The sequence below is a fragment of the Homalodisca vitripennis genome, chromosome 5 (genome assembly GCF_021130785.1).
Source record: "Homalodisca vitripennis isolate AUS2020 chromosome 5, UT_GWSS_2.1, whole genome shotgun sequence".
NCBI lineage: Eukaryota > Metazoa > Arthropoda > Insecta > Hemiptera > Cicadellidae > Homalodisca > Homalodisca vitripennis.
The window spans coordinates 9,961,454-9,988,339 of record NC_060211.1 but is presented as its reverse complement, the minus strand read 5'-3'; the positions used below and the strand labels follow the sequence as shown (position 1 = coordinate 9,988,339).

At 35.1% G+C, this 26,886-nt stretch overlaps 1 protein-coding gene across 1 annotated transcript; it reads right to left on the bottom strand.

The window, feature by feature from the left end:
* Positions 1–17,723: 17,723 nt before the first annotated feature.
* LOC124361788 (lipoyltransferase 1, mitochondrial) lies at positions 17,724–26,886 on the bottom strand. Its single transcript, XM_046815764.1, has 4 exons — positions 25,819–26,886; positions 23,063–23,170; positions 19,593–19,806; positions 17,724–18,595 (listed from the first exon to the last, which is right to left on the bottom strand). The coding sequence occupies exons 1-4, from the start codon at positions 26,380–26,382 to the stop codon at positions 18,210–18,212; spliced, it is 1,272 nt and encodes a 423-aa protein (XP_046671720.1). The 5' UTR covers positions 26,383–26,886; the 3' UTR covers positions 17,724–18,209.

Sequence of the window (26,886 nt, the reverse complement as noted above, 5' to 3'; positions counted from 1 at the left end):
AGAGAAAACAAGTTTTAAAGTTATAGATTATTTTTGCAAAAATCATAAATTAAACATAATTTAAAAAAACATATATGTTTTCGCAGCTATTTCTTAAATTTAAGAGCATCTTTAATACTTTTATCTTAATACATCGTAATACTATCAAATAAAGGGTGATTCAAAAAGAGTGCCGGTTCTGTTATGTCAAATTAAAATATTTATTTTAATAAAATAAAAAACATCAACATGTTTATATAATCTTCCAACTTCTCGCATGAAAACATATGTCATGCAAGATACCTCCTGTCACGCTGCGTACGAAACAATTGTGTTGCTCCGTGACCGGTTCCAGGATCACGTCATTTCTCCGACTTCCGACCATCAATGACCACGAAGGTCGTATGACTTAACGCCTTGTGACTTTCCTCTTTGGGGTTGTTTTTGTTCTCTTAGGTCAAGAAGCTTATAAATTGCACTTAGTCTCCTATAAGAATCTAGCGCTGCTTCCGGAGTGACCGGATATTCAGGGTAGGTAATGTTAGGGAGTGGGTAATAAAATTATAGGCCGCGTCCTATCGAGGTCCATGAGGAAGAATTAGGGCACTAATCTTACATTCATGTCCCCCCGGAAGAAGGGGAGGCCAGCTCTGAACCAGCCTCTCTAGACAAAGCGGGCAAGGGGTGGGATAACCTTGTTGACACTAGCTACAACCTCTGAGGTTAGGAAACGAACCCCACCAACTCCAGTAGTCATCTCCCGCAGTAGACTAAACCTATCGATTTGCCCTTACACCCCAGAATCTCAACATTTGCGGTTAGTGATGTGCCGCTCCTGGACATCCATAAGGTTGCCCAGATTTAAGTGACACATCGGTTTTTACTGTGCCCAGTGGTAGGTTCAACTGAAAGGTATAAACCAGCCAGAAGTGATCCCTGCTGGGTAACCTTTCGGATTAGGTGGGAGTCATGGTGTATGCCAATAAACCCCGAAATATCAGGAACTTGAAGGAGGAAATTCGACGTATTGTCGGCGAAATGGAAACTTGCCGAGAAGTCATAGTAAATTTCATGGACAGAGCTGTTGAAATAAATCTCTTAATTTGACACATCAAAAACGGCGCTCTTTTGTAATCACCCTTTACTAAATAAAGAATTCTAGAGTGGATGCACTACCAGGAAGACTCTCCAAGATTTAAAGGGGATTCTGGAAAGTGGAACGTACCAAGACGTAGGTTCTCAATATGGAATTTAATCCACCTTCCCTTTCGATCCCCAACCTTGGCTCGCTGTCCTTGCTTGCATTATCGCCTTGATCATTGCATAGTCGTTGCATACATAATAATCATTCACACGAGCCGAGTATGTTAAAGCATTCATGACGTAAAAGGATTGTTTTATATATTCGCGACTAAATCACATGAATTCTAAATGTATTTTTTGGCAGCTGTTTGAATACATGTAACCCTAAAGTTTGAGTATTAACTATACGTTGTAAGTAAAAAAAAAACGAAGAAGGCACTGATTTATACTTTTGGGTATTTTATGTATCTAAAAATTCATATCATGTTTCTCCATTGTATCATATGTTCCAGATTATTCTTCTATTAATTTAGAAGGTTGTGTTTGTATAATAATCCAATAGTTTGTTTGTTCAGTCCAGTATGAGTGTAAAATACTCAATACGAACCTACTTAAAACTACTATATTCTACACATAACGCAGTTATAGTGTGAATGGCTGATGGGGTGGAGTCGAAAACTCGGTTGCTCCACCGTGCTTTGGAATCGTGTTAGTCAACATCGTGGTGCACTCAATTGTGCACCTGAGGATACAATAAGAATAGCCTACCTCTTCACCTAGATTGAACTACTTTTTGTAGTCTGTGTCTCCGATGTTGAAACGATGCGGGGGGTTCGTTTTGAGCATCTTCGTTCTTCGTTGCCGACTATTTTTGGATCCCTTCAGACGAACATGACTCCATATTTCAGAATTAAAGTCTGCAACCGCGTCAGATGTCAGATGCTGCACTTAAGAGGAAGGTGAATTAGAGCAATTTAAACATGCTTTCATAAGGTCAGGATCCTTATTTTTGTAGTTTTTGACATACATACATGTTAATTTTCTGTTTACAGTACATTCCCCACTTGTGAGTTCTGTATGTGTAACAGGTATCAACCAAATGTAAGGAATTCTACAAGCACCAATGTTTCAATTCACTAAAAGCAGTTCTCAAGGCTATAAAAATCGAAAGTTTTCGAAATATTTTTACGACATAATAAACAAATTTGCTCTACTTTGCAAGTTAAGCATATTTTAGGCGCCTTTCCTATTATTTTGTAAAAAGGCTGGCTCTCCTAAGACATGTATGTGCCTAATAGCCAAACTGTTTCCTTGTGATTAAAATTGTTAGCTTAACCGAAAGATTTAATTTTGTTAGTTCAGGTTAGTTTTTGTAGTCCGGGAGTCGAGAGATGATTTGCATTATATAAGCATAAACCTATTTTTGTTAAATAGTATATACAGTAATTTCCTTTAATAAATAAATCACTCCTAAGATACGCTAGTTTTGGTAGGGGTTGACGTCAGAGGATATCAAAAAGTTAAAAAATAAATTATACTTATACTAGACTAGGTTTATGCAGCAAGCACATAAATAATACTTATATTAGCATCAGCCAAAGAGACAGAACTGTTATTGCTTTTTTCAACAGAAGTATATTTTTATCTCGTTGGCTGACATTGATGTTACGCTTCCTGGTAACATTACAATTTTGTAATAATGTATGTTGTTCAATCTATATACTGTCTGTACAATATCCGTACTGCATACCCACAGAACATTTTTAGGCTAACAAATTTCAAGAAACAAATAAACTCTAAGAGTGGCTTTCTTGTTTACGTCAGTACAGATAAACTAGGCTTTTCTCACTACAATACTGGTACTCGTCTAGTTCTGTTTGGTTTCAGATGGAACTGGAACAAGACTTAAAGTTAGATATAACGGTTAGAGCCATAACAGAGAAACAAAACGCAACCCACCTAAATCACATACAAGGAATCTATTTAAAAAAAATTACCCAATTTAAGGAAAAGAATGTGCCAAAACCGTAGGTCCCGGGTTCGAATCTCAAAATGTTCTAATGTGAACGGCACGTTATGTGAAAACAAATGGAATTTGGCCGACCATCGTTGATGCCTTTCACCCAGTAAGATGACAAAATATCTCTTTTGTTTGCTGGGTGATGTGATTGCCTGTCGTTGTATCTATCCATAATAAAATGTGCTTTGACTTGGAAGTTTGCATTGAATCTCAGCGAAGACTGTTACACGATACGTGGTTTGGCATACATCTACCTTATATTTAGATAAGATATTCTTTTATTTACTCCGGTAATTCGTAATATATTCTATTCTCTCATTAATGTCGTCGAATTGTTCAAGTACAATTCTACACCGTTTTACAGAATTGCAATCTTTAATAATCCGTTTACACGCAAGATAAACTGAGTTTTTTGTACAGTAAATCAAGTGCTTATCTATCAGCAAAATTACCGGGAGAAAGCAATGTGGGTGTGTGGCGGGGAGGGGCGGGGCGGGGCGGGTAGCGTAACGGAGAACATTACTGATCTCACGCTTTGTCTCACTTATTTAACACATCATCGTGTTGCATAACCGCTCTTGGCTCTTCATCGCCGCACTAATGGCTGGCTGACTGCTGCAGTAGACTCCGCCATGTCTCTCACAATCACGTTATCACTTACATACCGAGGTCTTGTGTGATGTCTCCGCCTTCTGTCTTCTGGATACTACAGCCATTGGCTATTCATCGCCGCACTAATGGCTGGCTGACTGCTGCAGTAGACTCCACCATGTCCCTCACAATCACGTTATCACTTACATATCGAGGTCTCGTGTGATGTCTCCGCCTTCTGGATACTGCAGTCAGTGGCTCTACATTGCCGCACTAATGGCTGTCTGACTGCTGCAGTAGACTCCACCATGTCCCTCACAATCACGTTATCACTTACATGCCGAGGTCTCGTGTGATGTCTCCGCCTTCTGGATACTGCAGTCAGTGGCTCTACATTGTCGCACTAATGGCTGGCTGACTGTTGCAATAGACTCCGCCATGTCTCTCACAATCACATTATCACTTACATATCGAGGTCTCGTGTGATGTCTCCGCCTTCTGGATACTACAGTCAGTGGCTCTACATTGTCGCACTAATGGCTGGCTGACTGCTGCAGTAGACCCCACCATGTCTCTCACAATCACGTTATCACTTACATACCGAGGTCTCGTGTGATGTCTCCGCCTTCTGGATACTACAGTCAGTGGCTCTACATTGTCGCACTAATGGCTGGCTGACTGCTGCAATAGACTCCGCCATGTCTCTCACAATCACATTATCACTTACATATCGAGGTCTCGTGTGATGTCTCCGCCTTCTGGATACTACAGTCAGTGGCTCTACATTGTCGCACTAATGGCTGGCTGACTGCTGCAGTAGACTCCACCATGTCTCTCACAATCACGTTATCACTTACATACCGAGGTCTTGTGTGATGTCTCCGCCTTCTGGATACTACAGTCATTGGCTCTACATCGCCGCACTAATGGCTGGCTGACTGCTGCAGTAGACTCCACCATGTCTCTCACAATCACGTTATCACTTACATACCGAGGTCTCGTGTGATGTCTCCGCCTTCTGGATACTACAGTCAGTGGCTCTACATTGCCGCACTAATGGCTGGCTGACTGCTGCAGTAGACTCCGCCATGTCTCTCACAATCACGTTATCACTTACATACCGAGGTCTCGTGTGATGTCTCCGCCTTCTGGATACTACAGTCAGTGGCTCTACATTGCCGCACTAATGGCTGGCTGACTGCTGCAGTAGACTCCACCATGTCTCTCACAATCACGTTATCACTTACATACCGAGGTCTCGTGTGATGTCTCCGCCTTCTGGATACTACAGTCAGTGGCTCTACATCGCCGCACTAATGGCTGGCTGACTGCTGCAGTAGACTCCACCATGTCTCTCACAATCACGTTATCACTTACATATCGAGGTCTCGTGTGATGTCTCCGCCTTCTGGATACTACAGTCAGTGGCTCTACATTGCCGCACTAATGGCTGGCTGACTGCTGCAGTAGACTCCACCATGTCTCTCACAATCACGTTATCACTTACATACCGAGGTCTCGTGTGATGTCTCCGCCTTCTGGATACTACAGTCAGTGGCTCTACATTGCCGCACTAATGGCTGGCTGACTGCTGCAGTAGACTCCACCATGTCTCTCACAATCACGTTATCACTTACATACCGAGGTCTCGTGTGATGTCTCCGCCTTCTGGATACTACAGTCAGTGGCTCTACATTGCCGCACTAATGGCTGGCTGACTGCTGCAGTAGACCCCACCATGTCTCTCACAATCACGTTATCACTTACATACCGAGGTCTCGTGTGATGTCTCCGCCTTCTGGATACTACAGTCAGTGGCTCTACATTGCCGCACTAATGGCTGGCTGACTGCTGCAGTAGACTCCACCATGTCTCTCACAATCACGTTATCACTTACATACCGAGGTCTCGTGTGATGTCTCCGCCTTCTGGATACTACAGTCAGTGGCTCTTCATCGCCGCACTAATGGCTGGCTGACTGCTGCAGTAGACTCCACCATGTCTCTCACAATCACGTTATCACTTACATACCGAGGTCTCGTGTGATGTCTCCGCCTTCTGGATACTACAGTCAGTGGCTCTTCATCGCCGCACTAATGGCTGGCTGACTGCTGCAGTAGACTCCACCATGTCTCTCACAATCACGTTATCACTTACATACCGAGGTCTCGTGTGATGTCTCCGCCTTCTGGATACTACAGTCAGTGGCTATTCATCGCCGCACTAATGGCTGGCTGACTGCTGCAGTAGACTCCACCATGTCTCTCACAATCACGTTATCACTTACATACCGAGGTCTCGTGTGATGTCTCCGCCTTCTGGATACTACAGTCAGTGGCTATTCATCGCCGCACTAATGGCTGGCTGACTGCTGCAGTAGACTCCACCATGTCTCTCACAATCACGTTATCACTTACATACCGAGGTCTCGTGTGATGTCTCCGCCTTCTGGATACTACAGCCATTGGCTATTCATCGCCGCACTAATGGCTGGCTGACTGCTGCAGTAGACTCCACCATGTCTCTCACAATCACGTTATCACTTACATACCGAGGTCTCGTGTGATGTCTCCGCCTTCTGGATACTACAGCCATTGGCTCAACATTGCCGCACTAATGGCTGGCTGACTGCTGCAGTAGACCCCACCATGTCTCTCACAATCACGTTATCACTTACATATCGAGGTCTCGTGTGATGTCTTCGCCTTCTGGATACTACAGCCATTGGCTCAACATTGCCGCAGTAATGGCTGGCTGACTGCTGCAGTAGACCCCACCATGTCTCTCACAATCACGTTATCACTTACATACCGAGGTCTCGTGTGATGTCTCCGCCTTCTGGATACTACAGCCATTGGCTATTCATCGCCGCACTAATGGCTGGCTGACTGCTGCAGTAGACTCCACCATGTCTCTCACAATCACGTTATCACTTACATATCGAGGTCTCGTGTGATGCCTCCGCCTTCTGGATACTACAGTGAGTGGCTCTACATCGCCGCACTAATGGCTGGCTGACTGCTGCAGTAGACTCCACCATGTCTCTCACAATCACGTTATCACTTACATACCGAGGTCTCGTGTGATGTCTCCGCCTTCTGGATACTACAGCCATTGGCTATTCATCGCCGCACTAATGGCTGGCTGACTGCTGCAGTAGACTCCACCATGTCTCTCACAATCACGTTATCACTTACATATCGAGGTCTTGTGTGATGTCTCCGCCTTCTGGATACTACAGCCATTGGCTATTCATCGCCGCACTAATGGCTGGCTGACTGCTGCAGTAGACTCCACCATGTCTCTCACAATCACGTTATCAGTTACATACCGAGGTCTCGTGTGATGCCTCCGCCTTCTGGATACTACAGTGAGTGGCTCTACATCGCCGCACTAATGGCTGGCTGACTGCTGCAGTAGACTCCACCATGTCTCTCACAATCACGTTATCACTTACATACCGAGGTCTCGTGTGATGCCTCCGCCTTCTGGATACTACAGTCAGTGGCTCTTCTTCGCCGCACTAATGGCTGGCTGACTGCTGCAGTAGACTCCACCATGTCTCTCACAATCACGTTATTACTTACATACCGAGGTCTTGTGTGATGTCTCCGCCTTCTGGATACTACAGTCAGTGGCTCTTCATCGCCGCACTAATGGCTGGCTGACTGCTGCAGTAGACTCCACCATGTCTCTCACAATCACGTTATCACTTACATACCGAGGTCTCGTGTGATGCCTCCGCCTTCTGGATACTACAGTCAGTGGCTATTCATCGCCGCACTAATGGCTGGCTGACTGCTGCAGTAGAGTCCACCATGTCTCTCACAATCACGTTATCACTTACATACCGAGATCTCGTGTGATGTCTCCGCCTTCTGGATACTACAGCCATTGGCTCTTCATCGCCGCTCTAAGGCTAACTAATAGCTTCATTAGACACTGCTCCGGCTATGAAAATCAAGTTATCACTTATATATTGACGTATTGTGTGATGTCACCGCCTTCTGGATACTTCTGTCATTTGGTTTTCCATCTACTTACTAATGGCTAGCTAACAGCTTATGTAGACTCTGCCACGGCTATGACAATCAAGCTATCACTTATATAGCGACGTCTCATGTGATATCAGCTGCACGCTATAAACCCCACCTAGGATCTCATAATCAGGTTATCACTTATGTGTGGTCGTTAGACAAAGAACATACACACACTTTTATAAGAAATGCAATATAAAGTTGCTTCCAAAATATAGAGGCTCGTCAGAGTCAATAGTTACAAGTTTTTAAAAACTGGCTTACATGACTCTTTGAATATTAGTTTTTGAATTATGCAAATTGCTTGTTTTTATCATTTCAGTATTCTTAAAAACTCGTTATTTGTGCACACTTCCCACAGTACCAATTCATCGGTAAGGTGGTGATAAATATAGCCATAATAAGCTGTGATATTAACCTGAATAGGGCAATATTTGCCTAGAGACCTCAATATATAAATGCCCAATGCTAATTTGGTGCAAACATGGTTAATATAAACATTTGCCATGTCAAACCTCGGCCAAGGTGAATTCAAAGAATTTGATTGAAGTAAACTTTTCCTAGTATACAGTTCGCCAACATTATTTCAGGTTTATTCTTGAAGTCTACCAAACGCAGAGAAAATAATTTCAAAACATTAAATTTGTTTTCAAGTTGAAGTTTTGGAAATGCTGCACACAATTAATTGTTTATAGCAACAAAGATGTTTTGTTTCAAAACTGATTTTGAAATTTCATTACAGCATAGAGTCATATCTTCAGCATATTGCAAAATTCTTTCAGACTAGTGATGATTTTATGTCGTTGCCACAGAGCAGGAAAAGATCAGACTAAGAATGGATCCTTGAGGGACTCCATATCTCATTTCCATTTAGCAAACATGATATAAAATTTGGACAACTTGGGTTTTGAAATGAACTAAACCACAAGAGAGGCATGCGTCGAATTACAACTTGTCAAGCAGCGTGAGATGGTCAACACAATTGAAGGCCTTTGATAAGTCAAAAAACACACTTAAGATGGGATTCTGACCCTCTAAATCTTTTAACCCCACATTGACAAAACTCACAATTGCATCCATCACTGATTTTCTCTTTCTGAACTTGAATTGGTGTCTTGAAAGCATATTGCGTTTGTATAGAAATTAAAGTATCCTTTTAAAAAAAAAAATTTCAAAAGTTTATGCTCAGAACTGGCAAATTGAGACTGGTTGATAGTTACTAATATGAGTAGGATTATCTCTTTTTAATTGCAGTTAATTTTGAAATTTTGAAGAGTGAGAGAAAAACTCTTATTTGAAATAACAAATTTACCAAACTAATAAAATGCTCTACAACTGTTTATAGTAATTCTTGATAAGCCACATCGACATATAATTAATATCATTCGACTTTTTGGCTGGGAGCTTCTGAATAATTCTATGGATCCCTTCCTTAACTACAAGTGCCCGGACCATTCAGATTACTGGACTTAGTCTTCGCGTGGTTGAGTCTTTCTGCAGCTGTCAGCCAGCCATTAGTGCGGCGATGAAGAACCAAATGACAAAAGTACCAGGGAGGTGGAGACATTGCGTAAGACCTTGATATGTAAGTAAGTGATGGTCGTGGCTAATGAGTTTCACAGGTTTTTTGCAAATTTTGCTTGGGACCGAGAACCTTACCCATTAGTGAACAAGTATAACAACTAATATGATTAATGTTAGAAAAATCAAGAATTTAAACTGTCCGATTTGAATAATTATTACATATTTATTAAATGAAGGTTAATCACTCCTTTTTAATAAACATTAAAAATTGTCTTAAGAGAAAGAAAATAGTATGTGAATTTCAAAGAACTTCTATAGGACTCGCAACTTTGAATCCATAAGACAGAAGGGAGCTCACAAACTCTTCAGTGTTGCCAATACCAATCCCACACTAAATGTTAAATGTGCCAGATGAAAAGTTGGAGTCCATCTATTGTATTTATGTTTATCTGTGACTTGTGTAAGTGTATGAAATGAGGGGAAGTACAGCAATGTTTTACAACAAAAAATGTTAATGGGTTACAATTGGAATTCTTGTATCTCGATAGAGGCTTTATTCCATCCATACAATTTTCATTGAAAGTCAAAATGCAGTTTCAAAAATTTGTTAGAAATTCCTGGAAAATCTTTAAGGATGTCGTAAGAGCGGCTAAACCCTGACATCAATAAAGCTTTAGGTAATTAGGAAAATGTAGCAAAAATCATGTGGAGGTAACCTTTATCAAGATGTAGGACCCAATAAATGTTCCAAATAATTTACAATCAAAGTTGAAAATAAAATTGTTGATGATCAAGCTCAAGTGGAAATGAATTTAATATATACTTTTCTTCTATTGCTACACGAAGAAGGATTGTGGAACCGGTTACACCCATGGCTAGAAAAATGCTCCTAAATACATAAACGTGACATTGTTAGTTGCTTAATCTCTGATGCCCTTAATCATGAATACTGAAATAATATGTTCCATTGACTGAAATATGGCTCCTTAAGTTTCAAATATACGCTATGTGTGCTTTTACAATAAAAGGTTACGAATTTCGGTTTTAAAAATTGCCACATGGTTCATAAAATGAAAATGTAATGAAAAATTCTTTATTTATACAGGCAAAGTTAGGGCCGTATGGCCCTTTCTTACACTTAACCTGCAACAACGTTAAATTTAAAACATTAATTAAATATTACCTTAAGAACAAAAAAAAAAAGAAATAATTACATACAATGTGGTGACATTAATATATTTTAATATGTTAAAATTAGTATTTACAGTTAGCAGACAATAAAAACACTAAATGTGTTTAGGTTATGAAACACTATTACTTACCAATTGTTATTTTCTCTCGCTAGAAAAATGCTAAAATTTTTAAATAATTATCATGAACATTAAAACTAATACGTGACTAGGGTTAGTATTTGTATAAATTCAAATTTTTTTACTAATACTAACTGGATAGTTCACAAAATTATCCATATTTCAATATTTAATCCATACACTATGCATTAGCACACAATTTATTTGGATAGGTTGTCATGGATGCTACTTCAAGGGAAAGTGCAAACATTCTTTCTTCGTGTCCTAGGAAACATTAACAAACAGTCAACAGTTAGAGATCTTTTGGACGTCTATAACACGTAGTTAGCTTGCAGGAGGTTTATAACAAAAATGTCTGAAGATTTTAAATATTTTACGTGCCTTTCCTTTATCGAATCTTGGTTGGGAATTTGTTTAGTACCGAGAAAGAATACCTATCAAACTTCCAGGAAGAAGATATACCCAGTCCTTATTTTATTCTTAATCTTAGTGTCTTTTATTTATAGAATTGTTGAGTTATACCCATATTCAGACTACAAAACTATTGTGCAAGTTAAAAACTTCATGCTGATTTTCAACAGGATTGTGATAATGTATACTCTTGCTTCTGCAATTTACGATTGCAAAACAAAAGCAAGTGCAATATTAAACTTAGATGCGATTGAAAAACAGTTAATTCTAGGAAACATCCAGACACAAGTAACACCCTTTCAGCCTTATGTAGTGTGCACATTACTGGCTATTTACTTGTTCCATCTGGGTGCAGATATCCTATTTGCACATATGGTTGATGAAAATAAACTACTACGTATACTTCTATTTGACATCTACTTTAATACAGTTAAGTGTAGCATTTTCTCCGGATATGTGATTTTCACATTAAGATGTACCAACTTGCAGTGTACACTGAACGAAGAACTTTCAAGTCTTTCATCAGCTTTGATCCAACAATCGGATTCTCTCTACGGAAACATTTTATGCTCCAGAGTCAAATATGCCTGGAGCGAAGAAAGTAGGACAGTTTGGATGGAAAAACTGAAACTGTTTAAGAAAATTCAAGGAATTATGTATTTTAGCGAACTCCAAATCGGAGACAAATACTGGATGTATGTTAGTTGGTTTGCTATCGTAGCAGCAGTCTGGAGCCCTATTATCGTTCTTTTGACACTTGAAGATGATAACACCTTTTCTTTGTCCAAAATCACCATAGCTACCTACCCAGTTATTACTGTTGTGATTGTATCAGTGTACTTCATGCTCCGGGTGGAGAAATCCGAGTCGCTTCGACTTTTATCATCCGTGATGATACTCAGCAATCTAGAAATCCATCACAAGAATGCCAAACTTCAATTGTTGGCTTGGCATCATCGCTCTTCGCTGGTCTCCAACTACCTGTTTGATGTCGACTTCTCACTTTTGGCTAACATATTGGACACAAGCCTTTTGGTCATCTGCACGATGCTGACTACTTGATGTTGTCCTTTGTTCTAGCGTGCAATGTCGGTGTATCCTGTATTATCTCATCAAAATTACAGCATCTTTCTTCTAGAATAAATAGAATAGAAATAATTTTAGATGAGATAAAACCACAAGTTATATTAACAGAGTATGATATGGAAGAAGAAGAAATAGAATGAATTAATATTAATTCTGTAACTATACAGTAAAAGCTAATTTTTCAAGAAAAAACAAATCAAAAGGTTATTGGCGGAGGAAGAATTTGAGATGAACCTGGTGACTGTGCCAAACTCTTTAACTTTAAGGTTAGGTTAATTGAAGAGAGGCAATTCAAGTTTTAGTATATGTAGCCTTAAAATTAAATTGCCATTATTGAAATGTATAGACCATCAAATTTGGATACTAGAATTTTTCTTGTTAGACTAAGCCTATTATTAGAATATATTAGTAAACATATGATAGAACAATAGCAGGAGGGACTTCGATATTGATGTTTAAAAAAATTACAAATATTATAAATTATTTAAAGAATCGTTAAGGGGACAAGATATGAAGTATTTAGAACTTTCCCACAAGAGTAGCTGAAAACTCAGAAACAGCCATAGACAATTTCATAGTACAGATATACATTTACGTATTGTTAAAGTAAAGGCCTGATAACCAATCAGATCACTATCACCAATTGCTAGAAATATAAGTAAAATATTCATTGAATAAAGAGAGATTGTGAAACAAGAAATAAGAAAGCTCAAACCGGAAATTTGAAATACTTTTCATGGCTGTTGTGTAAAGAAACATGGATTGATGTATATTTACCCTCTGTTGGAAAAATTATAATTTTTACAATTCATTTAGATCTTAAGCAGGCCTTTCCAAAAGTAATAATAAAAATTAATTGGGTTACAGAAGAATTAAAATTTAAGCAAGAAAATCTCATTTAATGAACTAAAGAGCACAAAAAAATTGAACAAAGCAAATATAGATTATAAGCGTAATTAAATTTATTTAATTAAAGTCAAACTATTTTCAAAAACACATAAGGAAATTGATAAAATCGGAAGTAGGGGTGAAAGAGAAGAAAACTCTTAGCAACATTTCACTGATAAAGGGAACTCAAATTGTCTCTCATCCTAAATTAACAGCAAATGTTTTTCATTGATAATTTTGTTAATATACTAAAATATTTAAATTAAAAAAGTAAAGATCAGTATGTCAATTTTTAAATGGAACATAATTATAGTGGTTTAGTTTGTAAAACAAACATTTAGATTAAGACCAATAGATAAAAGAGATGTAGAACAAATAATACACTCATTCAATAACCAAATATCTAGTGGATACGATGGTGTACCAGTCACAGTTATTAAATAAGTAAAAATAAATAAAAGTGCAGTTTTATCACATCTAATTAAATCCTCTTTTGTTTCTAGCCTTTTTCCAATTAAGTGAAGCAAAACTAACAACAATAAATAAAAAGAATGTTCTTAATTATCAACCAATATCTGTGCTACCAACGATATCTAAAATTGATGAAAAAACAATATATGGACATTAGTATATGACATTATGGATTTAGATCCGGATGTTCAGTGGTAAGTGGTGCTGTGACATTTATCAAAACAAATATTGTATCAATTGATAAAGGAAAACATACAATCAAGGACATACATACAATTGATGGACATCTCAAACGCTTTTGATAGTGTTAATCTAAGCTGGTAGAAAAATTAAAAGCCCTAGGGCTGACAAAAAGCGCCCTTAATTCGTTTCAATTTTACCTTTCCGACAGATCTCAATATACATAACTCTTTTATCAAAACATAATAAAATTAAGTCGCTTCTTATTTTAATGCTCTAAGTTTTGGTGTACCCCAAGGATCTATCTTAGGTCCATTCTGTTCCTATGTACATAAGTCAAATAGTGAGTGTGTGTGCTCGTGTGTGTGTGTGTGTGTGTGTGTGTGTGTGTGTGTGTGTGCGTGCACGTGTAAATAACTGAATGATGTCAGGTTATAAATATTGTTTTTTGCAAAGTGTATGCTTTTTTAATATTTTTTTATGACTTTCTTAATAACAAATAAAAAGCTAAAAAGCGTTTGGGTGCATATTATTTATATATTTAAAAGGAGACATCTGCCATAATGTTATGACTAAACATAAAGTCATAAAAGTGCATGAGGCTTAACATTGTTCTTATTGGGCTACAATCAAGATGGCCACCAGAACAGCAGGCTTTTAAGATGTATTTCTTTTAGGGAACTACATTTGAAACTTATATTATGTACTTTATTTATTTTAATATATTTACACACATAATATAGCAATTTTTAGATTTTATACCTACCAATCTATATTTAACATTCATGTTTGAGTTGCATCAATTGTAATATATTTCATTACAAATCTAGTACTTTAACTATAGAAACCCTGTAGAATATTTATCAAGAACTTTAGTAATCTTTAGTTTAGGATAACTCAACAAAATAAATCACGCTTTGAACTAGAACAACATTGCAATAAAATATAAATTTTTGTGTGATATTTTATAAATATCTCTAATTGTTGTAGCAACTTCAATGCAATTAAATTAATGTCACTCTTGCAGAAGTTACGTCGAAAATGTCAAACATCAATTTCATGGTATTTGGAACCTGTTCAAACAATGTTTTTATAATTTAATATTTAATACCACATTTCTTTAAACTATTACAATAAGATATTTATAGGAAACAGATGGATACAACAAATATTTCAAAAGTCAAGTAGTGCATTATGAATTAGGACAAAAGTGACAAGCACTTGTAGAAGCGTTCTTTCTGCGTTTCCTAGGACACTACCCAACAAACATACACTGACATTCTGGTAGTGTTTGTGCATTTATAACAAATATGTCTGCAGACCTTCAATATTTAAGGTACCTTTGCACAATTGAGTCATGGTTGGGAATCAGCACAGTGAGTTGGCAGAATTTCTATCAAAACCGCTGGAAAAGACTTTACTCTGGCCTTATTTTATTTTCTATGGTATTGTCTCTTATTTATAGATCTGCCACTCTGTATCCAGCTAGTGGAATCACAATGTATCTCAAAAACTTCATGATACTTTTCAACAGGATTGTTGTAATATACACCCTTGCATCTGCAATTTATGAGTGCAAAACAAAAGTGTGTGCAATATGAAACTTAATTCTGATAACAAAGCAGCTGTTTTTAGTAAATGTCAAAATTCCAGAAAAGTCTCTTCAACATTTTGCAGTGTTCATAGTGTTGGTTATATTCTTAATCCATGTGAATGCAGATGTCTGTACCTTTGTAGAGGTACTAAGTAATGCTGGAACTCTTAAGGTACTATCTGTGCTGTTGGCTGGCGTCTACTTTAATGCATTAAAATGCAGCATTTTTTATGGGATCGTGATATTTACATTAGAGTGTTACAATGTTCAATCTGCACTGAATAAAGAACTATCCAGGCTCGTATCAGTTTTGTTTGATCAATCCGATTATTTCTATGGGAGTATATGGTGTACAAGAGTTAAATACGCCTGGGCAGAGGAAAGTGCAACTGGTTGGAAAGACAGACTCCAACTGTTGAAGAAAATTCAGGGCATTATGTGTTCTATTGAATTGCAAATCAGACACAAATATTGGATGTATGTTAGTTGGTTTGTCGTTGTCGCAGCCGTCTGGAGTCCTGTTATAATTTTAATGACATTTGAAGAGGATGCCATTCTCACGAACAACACAAAAATAACCCTGGCTACCTACCCAATCATAACTTTTTTTATTGTATCGGTAAACTTAATTTTCCGTTCAGAGAAAACAGTACTGCTTCAGCTTTATACATCACTGATGATCCGCAGCAGTCAAGAAATCCATCGCAAGAATACCAAACACCAATTGCTGGCTTGGCATCACCGCTCATCGTCACTTCACAACTACCTGTTTGATGTTGACTTCTTGCTTTTGGTCAATATCTTGGACACCAGTCTCATGGTCATATGCACAATGCTGACCACCTAATCTTGTCTTCTGTTCTAAAATAAAGTATTAATGCCTAACCATCACCAGTGTCTTGGCTGACTTCACTTCTGGTTTACATTTTGGATACTTCATGGCCATTTGGACATACTCTATAATGGTTTATTTTTTTGTTCTTAATTATTGTAAGAGAAAGTAATCTATTTAATTTAAAACTTGGAAATATTTTAATTTAAAAAAATACATTATACAAATAACAAAACATTATTATGGAAAAAATTGGTAATATCAAAATTGTATGGATTTTACATTTAATAATAGTGATAAAAATACATTATTTGTGTTTTACGTTACCATAAAAAGTTTAAAGAACTGTTGGTGGGTTCTTAAAATTATATGCCTAAACGGTTGAGGCAGGCAAAAGGGTTTGGTAGGCATAACTGTCACTCCCTGCCTCATCCAGTTAACTTAGAGGCATTTTTCAACAAATCAAGCTATTAGATAACAACATAATAAAGACAGAATTTGAATCCATACGAGTATGATGAAAAGCTTGAGACTATATTTTGTTGGAGTATTTACTAACCTTGTTCTCTGGTGGACGGATATTCCCTGCAAGATTATTGTAGAGGTCCCAATCTCAGAATTGTCATCATAGGTTTGATGATAGTGGCAGAACAATCATACAATTGATCAACATTTAAAAAACTAAATTCATCTTCGGGACGAGTGTAATAGGCATTCAGCATTGTTTATTAAAATTGATTAATTTAACAGCATCAGAATAGCTAATGGCTGCCCTAAATTACATGCAAACTCTTTTCTCACTCAATCATGAAATGGTTTTTATCAAATCTTATAAATTTGATGCCTTATTAGGTGTTATATGATTATGTAGACAATTGCTGACTTCTGCTGCCTCCTAAAGGTAGGAAAAATATCCTTTCAGCTCAGAAGTGATTGATCAATAGTGATTAATTGATTTGTAGAATGGTCAAGTACATTCACAGGTTTGGAATTGATTCTGAAAAGTTGATCATTTCACTAATTCTTTGAGTAATCGTAACTATTTCCAATTCTATTTGTTTAAACAGAATATTCTCAAAATCAGCACAGTTTCATAACTTATATTTGCTAACTATGATCAACTGATCTACAGGTAAATAATTACGAAAATATGATATCTAGTCTGAGAAACCCATTACAGACTCTGCTTACCATAATATATTCTCTCATTGTTTGGTTATAATTGTACAGTCTTTTTTTGGTGTACAATTAGGAAAAGGTGCATAATTAATACACATCCCAGCCCTTTTGCATTATTGATGTACAGTGTTTTTTATTTTTTTTTTTTATTTAATCAATTAAGTATTAAAGGTTGATATTATTATTCCAAATAGTTCATTTTTAATAATTAAACAAATATTTTAAGTAAGTAGTAAAAACATTTGGTTGCATATCATATGATGCAAATGTAAAGGCCCATGTTAAAAACCATGAATTCCCCAAATTTTGAATTTTATAAGTTCGAACTATCCATGCTTCACTGCTTTCATGTTATCAAGGTTCAAAAAGTATTCATAATTCATGGGCGGAATATCGTTAACTTTTGTTACCAATTAATTTAGTAGGCTAACTCTGAGAGAAACATAATGATTATGATAATCAGCATACTCCTGTAGTAACATATCAATATTACACATTGTATATCTAAGTATATTGAATTGGAAACAAATAAACAACATTTGCTTTTACTTAAATTTATTTATTCCACTTCGGACCATTAACTCATAAAATAGTTATTTTACTACTGAAACAGTTTCATTAAAGCCATCTACATCTATTAAAGCCATAGATAAAATATCACCACAAAAAGAACAAAACTCCTCTACAAACTACAATAAAACTTGTACGACATTTTCACAAAAGGTCAAACCTTTGTTCGTAAACAAGATTTTAAATCCAAGTTTACTTATATCTGAGATGTTTTCCTTAGCTGTAATACTTATTTACAAATAATTCTTCATTTAGAGACTTGTTTGATTATAAAATCCAATATAAAAATATTTAAGTATAAAATATATTAATCTTAATCGGTATATTATATTAAATGAGTATTCTGTTATAAACTGTTCCAATAAAATTAAATCCACTATAACAAATTACACCCGCCCCGTTCTACAAATATCCCCGTCCGAGTGGCAACTGACACGTCAGTTGGTTCTCAATGTCAAACGGAAGCCATGACCTTCCGCATGCAGTCGGCCACGAACTGCTTGCCATCCTCTCTGAGTGAGTGAGACGTGCCGAAACTCGCATTCAGTTCATCCAGAGCATCCTCGGTAAACCGTCGTCCCCGGATGGTAGACATCACCTTAATATCCTCTATAAACGTTTCGGACATCATGAGAGAGGGGGGTATCCTCATGATGACGTCCTCCACCAGCCCCTTGGCGACTGTCACAGTCACCCGCAGTTCCTCTTGTTGCACATCCCCCCCTCTTCCTGCCACCTGGATACTCTGTGGCAGTAAAAACGATCTTGTGATGTGGAACTTCGGAGTACGTCCAAACTTCCAGTCCCAGCTTTGGAATTCATCTCGAATCTTGTCAAGTCCTTGAACAAATCACGATTATCAGCAACAACTGTTACTATGCCCGGTGAAAACTTGTTTATTTTATTAATATTTAATGGATGGTAACAAGTAGCAAGATAAATAGATGTATTTCACTAAAATGTGTGTGTAGTATTTATTAACATTTAATAGGTGGTAACAAGTAGCAAGCTAAATAGATTTACCAATATTAATTAATAAAATTGCTATAAATATATTTATTCTTTTAACTTAGTTCGTTCTAAATTTTTATATACCAAAAAATGTGTAATACATACAAATTTATAGTAGTGAAATTTTTACTGTGACCGTCCGTATATACGGACGATGGCACTAAAAGGGCTAAGTTTAAATTACTGCTCTTTGATTGCCCTTCAATAGCAAGGGAGCGGTACGCCATCTTTGGTAGTTTGGACAAGGGTGATGAATTTCCCCAGGAGGACCTGATAGGTTGTTTTCGGCGATTTGTGGAACTGCTGAAATCATAGACTGGTAGGCCTCATGGTGTGCTTCCAGGGTGTGCAAAAGGCCCTTGAGGCTTAAGTGCATGGCAGTAAGCCGGCCCATAGAAGAAGAAGAAACATTTTATACCAACATCAACACATGTAAACATGTTGATATAAAACATGTTTTATTTACTGTAAGTATTATGTATAATTATTTAAAATTCTACACAATTTGTTGATTAGTAACTATTAATGTTGTAAAGTATTCAATATAAAATATTAAGTATAATATTTATATGATACTAATCATATAAATATAATAATTCTATAACTTATTCTACATACATACTGAAAAGTACTTTACTGTTTTAAAAATTTGCTTTTCGTGTTGGTTTAAATCAATCTTCAGTTAGTTTCAAGATTATACTGATTTTGCAGCAGAAGGCATGGGAAAATCTTTCCATTGTTTGTCAACACTATTAAAGTGACAAAACAAACAATTTATATATGTTTACGTTAAAGTTTCTGTTTTTCCACTACCAAGCTGAGGTACCTGGGAACCACTCGTCGGTGGGGTTGATCATCTGGAAGCCCCTCTGGCGAGACACCAGCCCCCAGCCCCCGTCCTGCTGTGTGAGGGGGGTGGTACGCAGATACTCCCAGCCGATAGAACTGATCAGTCTCTGCACGTTGATAGTCGAGTCCAGTTCGGCCAGATTACGAACTGGGGATGGAACACTCACTGTGGCATTCGTCTCTATTCCCTTCTGTAATACAAATATCGTGGGCTGTAATCAATATCGCTACAAAATAACGTTTGTTATTGATTGAAACTGGATGATTTGAAAGGATAGTACGGTTTCGGACATTTGCCATTGTTATATAATACAAAAAGTAACATATCGAAATCCTACTATCCTTTCATATTTAACTATAACTATTGGCTGATTAGCATAAGAGAGCATAATTCAAGAAAATAATTAAACTAAAAATATTTAATACCTTAAGTAGAACCATGTTTTGAACTGAGATTGAATCTTCCGTCATTTTGGTAGATTCAATATTCAGACATCTTTTCCTGAAGGTTCCTTGGAATACGACCAGGTCGAGAATTGACATGGAACGTTCATATTGACCACATTAGTGCCAAAATAACTTTTGGCATTAATGTTTTGAAATGTTTAGCTAGATTCTGCCCAAGTTCATTTTTTTAAATAACTATGTAAGTTTGGTTGTTAATGTTAATGTTTGATTATAGTCCATACAGTTTTTTTATTTTAAATTTAGACCTAACATTTCCCAAGCAATGTTCATTCTTAACTCGAATTAACTATTTAATTTGATTTTCTTGCACATTGAATACATCATAATATTATGGTAGTAACTAGCCTAGATAAATAGTAAGCTATTTAAACTTAGTTTTCTGGATGAAACTGTTTTGACAAATACTTTATGCAATCAATATTTGTAAACAACATCCAGAATGAAATTTCGTTAAAATAATAAAATGTAATCTTCTCTATTTTGTAGGTTATCTTGCTCAATATAAAGAAACAAGGTTGATTAATCTAATAGGATATATTCTTAAAAATTACTATTTAAATAATAGCACCTATTAAGAGTCAAAACAATATTATGTCATCTATTGGTGGCCCATTACATCAAGGTTGCAGGTCATCAAGCCATTGGCCCTGTTGACTTAGATAAGATAAAGTTTATTATCTCTGCCCATGGCTTTGCACTCTGTGTTGACTTTGGTCCCTGCTCTTATCAGTGTAACATTAGTTAATTCACAGTATTGTGATGAAATTTTTAACTGCTAACATTAAAAAACTTAAAATTCATCCGTTAAAAAATTGTTTCTGGCTAATACGGTATATTTCCCATCCCATAACTCAATTATATTAATATGATTATTTTTGCAGTACAACACACTTATAACGAAGATATCCACAGCTATTCTCACAGACAAGACTACTGGAATGTAAATCCTTAATTCTAACCAATTACAGGGTTACAAGTACTGTAGACTCTTGGGGGCCGTCCTTCACCCTGGAAGCGTCTATCGAAAATTCTGAAGTGTGTGCTGATTTTTGTACGTTTTACAGGACCCCTTTATATATTTCATAAGAAATCTTAAATGTAGCATATATATAAAGTGTTATATATAATTTTTTTGTTACGAATTGAAGACTACAACAACTTAATTTTTAAGAAAAAAATATATCTATTTTACAGCATATGTTGTATTATTGTTGTGTGACATGTGAAAAAATATATTACATAACAGTATCTGCTATAATAAAATATGAGATATTTCAAAAGTTCAAAATTGCTAAGTTGTAGAAAATGTAGCTGTGAACACAAAAATATATAGAGTTATAATGGGACTCAGAAAGAAAATGGTAAAAATTCCAATTTCCAATTGACAAATTGTTACCAATTTTCAACAAAATGAAATAAACATAATACCATTTATTCTTGTGCATATTATTGTGTTTTTCCCTTTTTAGGAAGTTAAGTGATGTAAAACAGTGTATAAGTCAGTGTTTTACTAAAACACAATTTTAAAAATATGAATACAACATTCAACAAATTCTACTTTAGACTCAACAGAATCAGTCATGCCTATTGAAAGAAAACAAAACAATCTTATCCTTTAACAAGTGCATATATTTGTACTAAGTAGTACTGATGTTTTAATGTGATTAAAATATTGGACGTTTCAGAACATTGTATTTTTAATATTACTATAGACAAACTTTTTATAATTATTACTTTGCAATTTAATCCCAACATGTGATTTTTTTTTAAATGTGAATAACAAGAAATAAAGCTATAGCCCTTGCCATTTATTTATTGGCAGAATAAATTAGTAAAGACTAGAAATGGGGTGTAAAATGTTACGGGTACTTTTCAGATAACACTATTAGCAAGACAAGTGTACCATGTGGAGGGCAAGATTATTGTACACAATTTCTAATATAACAAATTATTGGCTGTGAATACAATCTTTATTGATCTTCATAATCTACCTTTGAGTATTCTTGTTTAATTTGGGTTCCTTTGTTATTGGAATACAACTTATTCCATAATTTAAATAACCATTAATGGCATCTGTTACACTAGCTAGCAACTTATGTTGTTTACAGAATTTTCCACATCAATCTTCTCTGATGACCTCTACAGAGATTATCACATAACACTTCACGGAACTTTCCACGTGACATCTGTTTGAATCAAATCTTGATGTTTGTGAATTTGTCCTCCTCTTTTATTCTGTAAAACTACACGGCCTTTGTTGTGCGTTCAACAAATACTAATCTTCGTTGCATAAAGTAAACAACTAATTTTTATACATTTACAAATATCACTTTCTAACATATATGTAAAAGCACAATTATATTTAATTTACTGTTTATAAGAGACATATAATATTGGTACTTTTGTTAATTCTACAGCATTCACTAAGTGAATTTGCAGTAATAAATTCAATCTACATTTATACATCCACTCACCAGTTGTGTTTTACTAACAAGACAACTAAGTTAGCTTTTTTATCACAGTAATGTGATTCTATAACACAGCAGCTACACTTATACTTGTCAATGTTTGTAATTATATTGTTTAACTATGTCCCACCTATTGTAAGCTTTTTTTATTGTACGAGATCATTTATTAGATATCTTCAGATCATTTATGACGGCTAGCATGTATTGCTGCTAAAATGCAACTTAAACTTAATCCCTGTAATGTTGTTAGTAGCTCAAAGAAAATTCTACACTACTTACTATAAAGTTTTTAAGAAAACTCAAGTTACATGAAATCTCTTTTCGAGTAAAACATTTTATATACTCACTGACACTTACAGTACTGAAACATTTTCTTTCAGAATGTTTACTTCATGCTCTGTTGGAAAAAATTTGAATCCATGTTAAATACACCAAACAACAACTGACTGCTGGTGAGACTAGCCTACTGGAGCACCAAATTATATAATGTTATAAATTATAATTCACAAACCTCGTATTTGTGCAGTGACTCACTGAGGTTGTTCTTGTTTACATCCACAAGAAGGGTGCAATGGTGGTACGAGTTTGGCCTGCCGAGTTTAGATGCAGTTCCTGAAATCTAACAAATACAAAAATTTAACAAAATTGTGAAGTTGAGGAAATCTGTGCTTTTAATGTAATAAAAACAACAACAAATATGTATTATCTCAATTCAAAATTCCTGATAAATTTTTAAATATGAAGAAAAGAGAGACTTCAACTTAACTTAAACCAATTATGATTTTAAATTATTTTAAATGTAGAATATGCAAATAGTTTGATGTTTATATCGGTGCTTCTTTTATACTTTACATACTTCATTATTTAAAATGCTCTTTTACACTTCATCTTGTTAAAAGCCTAGAAGATAAAATTGTAGAGAAACAACTATTATTATATTTTTAGGTGCCAGATTTAAAAATTATTTTGCTGCTAATGAACCAGTTTTATAAAACAATCCCTATTATTATTATTATTATTATTTTCCCTTAAATAACTGGAGGAAACATTTCTTGAAATATTTGTAGATAGGCTAGTGCTGAACTTAGTATGGTAAGTTACTTAAATAAAAAAACACCACTTTATTGATCTAGAAGATTCTTTTGATATTTTTCTTCTCAGCACTAAGTGCTAAATTACATATTCAGAAGCACTGTGAAACTCATTTTGAAACTAGATATATCCAGTAAGATGTTTTGTGATTTTCTCTAGGAAAAATCTTTATATTTAAGGAGCTACAGTGTCATTTACAAACAGAAAGTTAAGGAACTCATATTTTAGGAATTTATCAAGAGATCTCTGCATTCATAAAGTATCACAAAAATAGATTTAAAAGCTTCTTTATCATTGGTTGTACTGTTATAACATAGCCTAACTTATAAACACTTCTGTAAAAACTTGTAGAATTAATATAATCCCGCATTTTTTAATAGTTGTGTGTCTCATAATGATAAAGTTAATACAACAAATTTAAATGTATTTACTTTTAAACTGATAATCATTAAAACATAATCATGTATATGACAGCAATAAACCATTTAGCAACAAGCTTATCAATCGCAACGTGCTTATCTTACCTATATTGTTAGTTGTCGTAAGTACTATTTAAATTATTTTATTGTAGGTTGTTTGTGTTATGAGATCTATAGTATTTATTTTCTTTTTCGTTACTTGTTGTTGCAGTTGTTACCTTTTTGTTTTTGTTTTGTAAACTGTTACTTTTATAACATATTTATCAGCTTTGCATGTGCCTATATGCTACAACTGTTAACTATTTATTTACATTGTATTATTTGCCATCTAAAATTCACCTTATTGTAAAATGGTCTGTACCGTTGGAATAAATAAATAAAAAAAAATAAAAATAAAATCGTTAGTTTCTTACTTTAGAATAATTCCCTGTGGAAAACAGCAGAGAATCCAATCTTACCGCTCTACTATTACAAAATTAAATAGAGCTTTAGAATTTATTTTTTTACCACTGTTTTAACAGGTTGCACAGAGATTAATTAAATTGTTTTCTAAACATTTTCTTATTCAAGACTCTTGTAGTGATTGTGTTATACAGTAAAAGTAGATTCTCTCACCCTATTTTTAAATCCATTAACAAATGACATACCTAATATTTTTCTTAGAACATTATTGTTTCTTAAATAGTAAATAATGTCAGTTTTGTGAAATTGTACTCCAGTGCTGAAATATATACTCTGCAACTTGAAACCAGTGGAAATACCCTAAATTTGTTTTGTTTGTAGTGCAAAGTTGTTATAATAAAAAAGTCATGCAAAATTACACAATGTTAATAAAGACATTTATGATGTAAAAGATAAAAATATGTATGGATAGAACACTAAAAATTGTGTTCTATCCATTTAATTGTGTTCTGTCAAAGTAATTTATACATGGTACAGTACAGTATTATGTTTTATTGGATACAATGGAAACTGTCATGCCCTTAATAAGCTAATGTAACAAATCCAACAAGAGTTTTAAAATAACTGTGAAATGCACTAAATATTTACCCACAATCAATATAGTAGCATTCTAAGTAAATTAACAACATGACAGCAAAACTTCAACAGAATGTTTACCCAAAATCAATATTGTCCCACTCTATGTAGATTAACAAAACTCAAATATTTCAGTAAACTATGACATGTTTAATAATGTAAAATAAAAACCAGATTTAAAACAACAACAAAACAATAAATACTACACCATGTAGTAACTATTACTAGAAATTTATATTTTGATACAAAACAATACAAAATCAAATAACGTTTTTTACAGAAATATTCAACTATAATCATCAATAAATGTTTGTTTTAGAATGTATTGGTTTTTTACATTGTCACTTAGGCTTCTAATACCTTTATTTTAACTATATTCTAAATTTTAGGAGCTAGCCTTTACCTAACTTGGGAATGGTAATGCCTACTATAAGGGAACCACACACTTTAAGTTTTAATCCATACACTGCTGAAACAATGAAAATATTTCTTTTTTAATTCCATGAAACACCTTTGTACTAACTGCTTTACAAAATGCAGTTAAAATTGTATTTTAATGGACAATTTATTCACAGTTAATTTATTCCATAAACCTGGCTAATTGTAGCTTCCTTCTATCTTTTACTGATTTAAGATTAAAATAAATAATAAAATAAAATGTAATTATTTACAAATTGATGAATTACACTAACCTAGAATACATTAACCAAGTACATACCTTGTTCATTCCATCAATGACAATGTCTTCCTTTTTGTTTATTTCCAGCTTCAATCCCCATTCTCTATGAAGAGCAGAAGTAATAATTTCCAAATTTTGTTTGCGATTATATCTTTCTCTCGGAGTAAAAAATGATAGATTAAGATTACCATGATCATGGTAAACGGCACCACCACCACTGTTTCTTCTTGCTAATTGTACACCATGCTCCGAGAGTGGTCCAAAATTTGCTTCAAGCCAGGGATTTTGATGTCTCCCTATTACTACACATGGTGAATTTCTCCAAAGTAACATCACATGATGGTTTGTAAAATCAAAATTTTTATAAAGCCAATCTTCTAACGCTAAATTTGTGAAAACATCATCAGACTGAGATATGAAAACCGACTTTGCAATTTTACTTTCATCATTATGAACTGTGTTCTTACGGGATTCATTTGAGAAATTGCGTGTTTCAGTCTTATTTGTCACTTTCATCGTAAACAGAGCATTTGCAATGGTCGGATTAAATGCTGATATTAATCTTCCTTGTTTGAAAACAGAATGTACTAAAACTTGAGCCATCTTTTTCTAGTTATAGGCCTAGTAGATTGTTCACTAAAACACAGACTTCGATCAATCCAAGACTCCTATCAAAACACAAAACTGTATAAAATAACTATTTTCTGAGTCAATATCCAACTAACAAAATGTGTAATAATATACACTCAAAAAAGTTTAGTTTGATTTAATTCCCCCTAGCAACAGACGCAAGGCAAATCATATGATTATGAAGTTGAATTGTTTGATGTAACCACTTCCAAGTATGATGCAGGTTACAAGTACGAGCCCTAAGACACAGACAGTCTTTAGATTCAATTTGCATTACTCTGTCAAAAGCCAGATTGTCCGAAAAACTTCACTTCCAATATGAGATGTTTACACTGATTTCACAATTAAAGATAGAACTTAATCAAATTAATCACTGAATATATACTAGGAGACATTTAGTACAACTTGGCACACCAATAACTCAACCAAAGCCAGAAAGGGGGCACTCAATGCTAGTGGCCGCCCCTTTTATAGCCT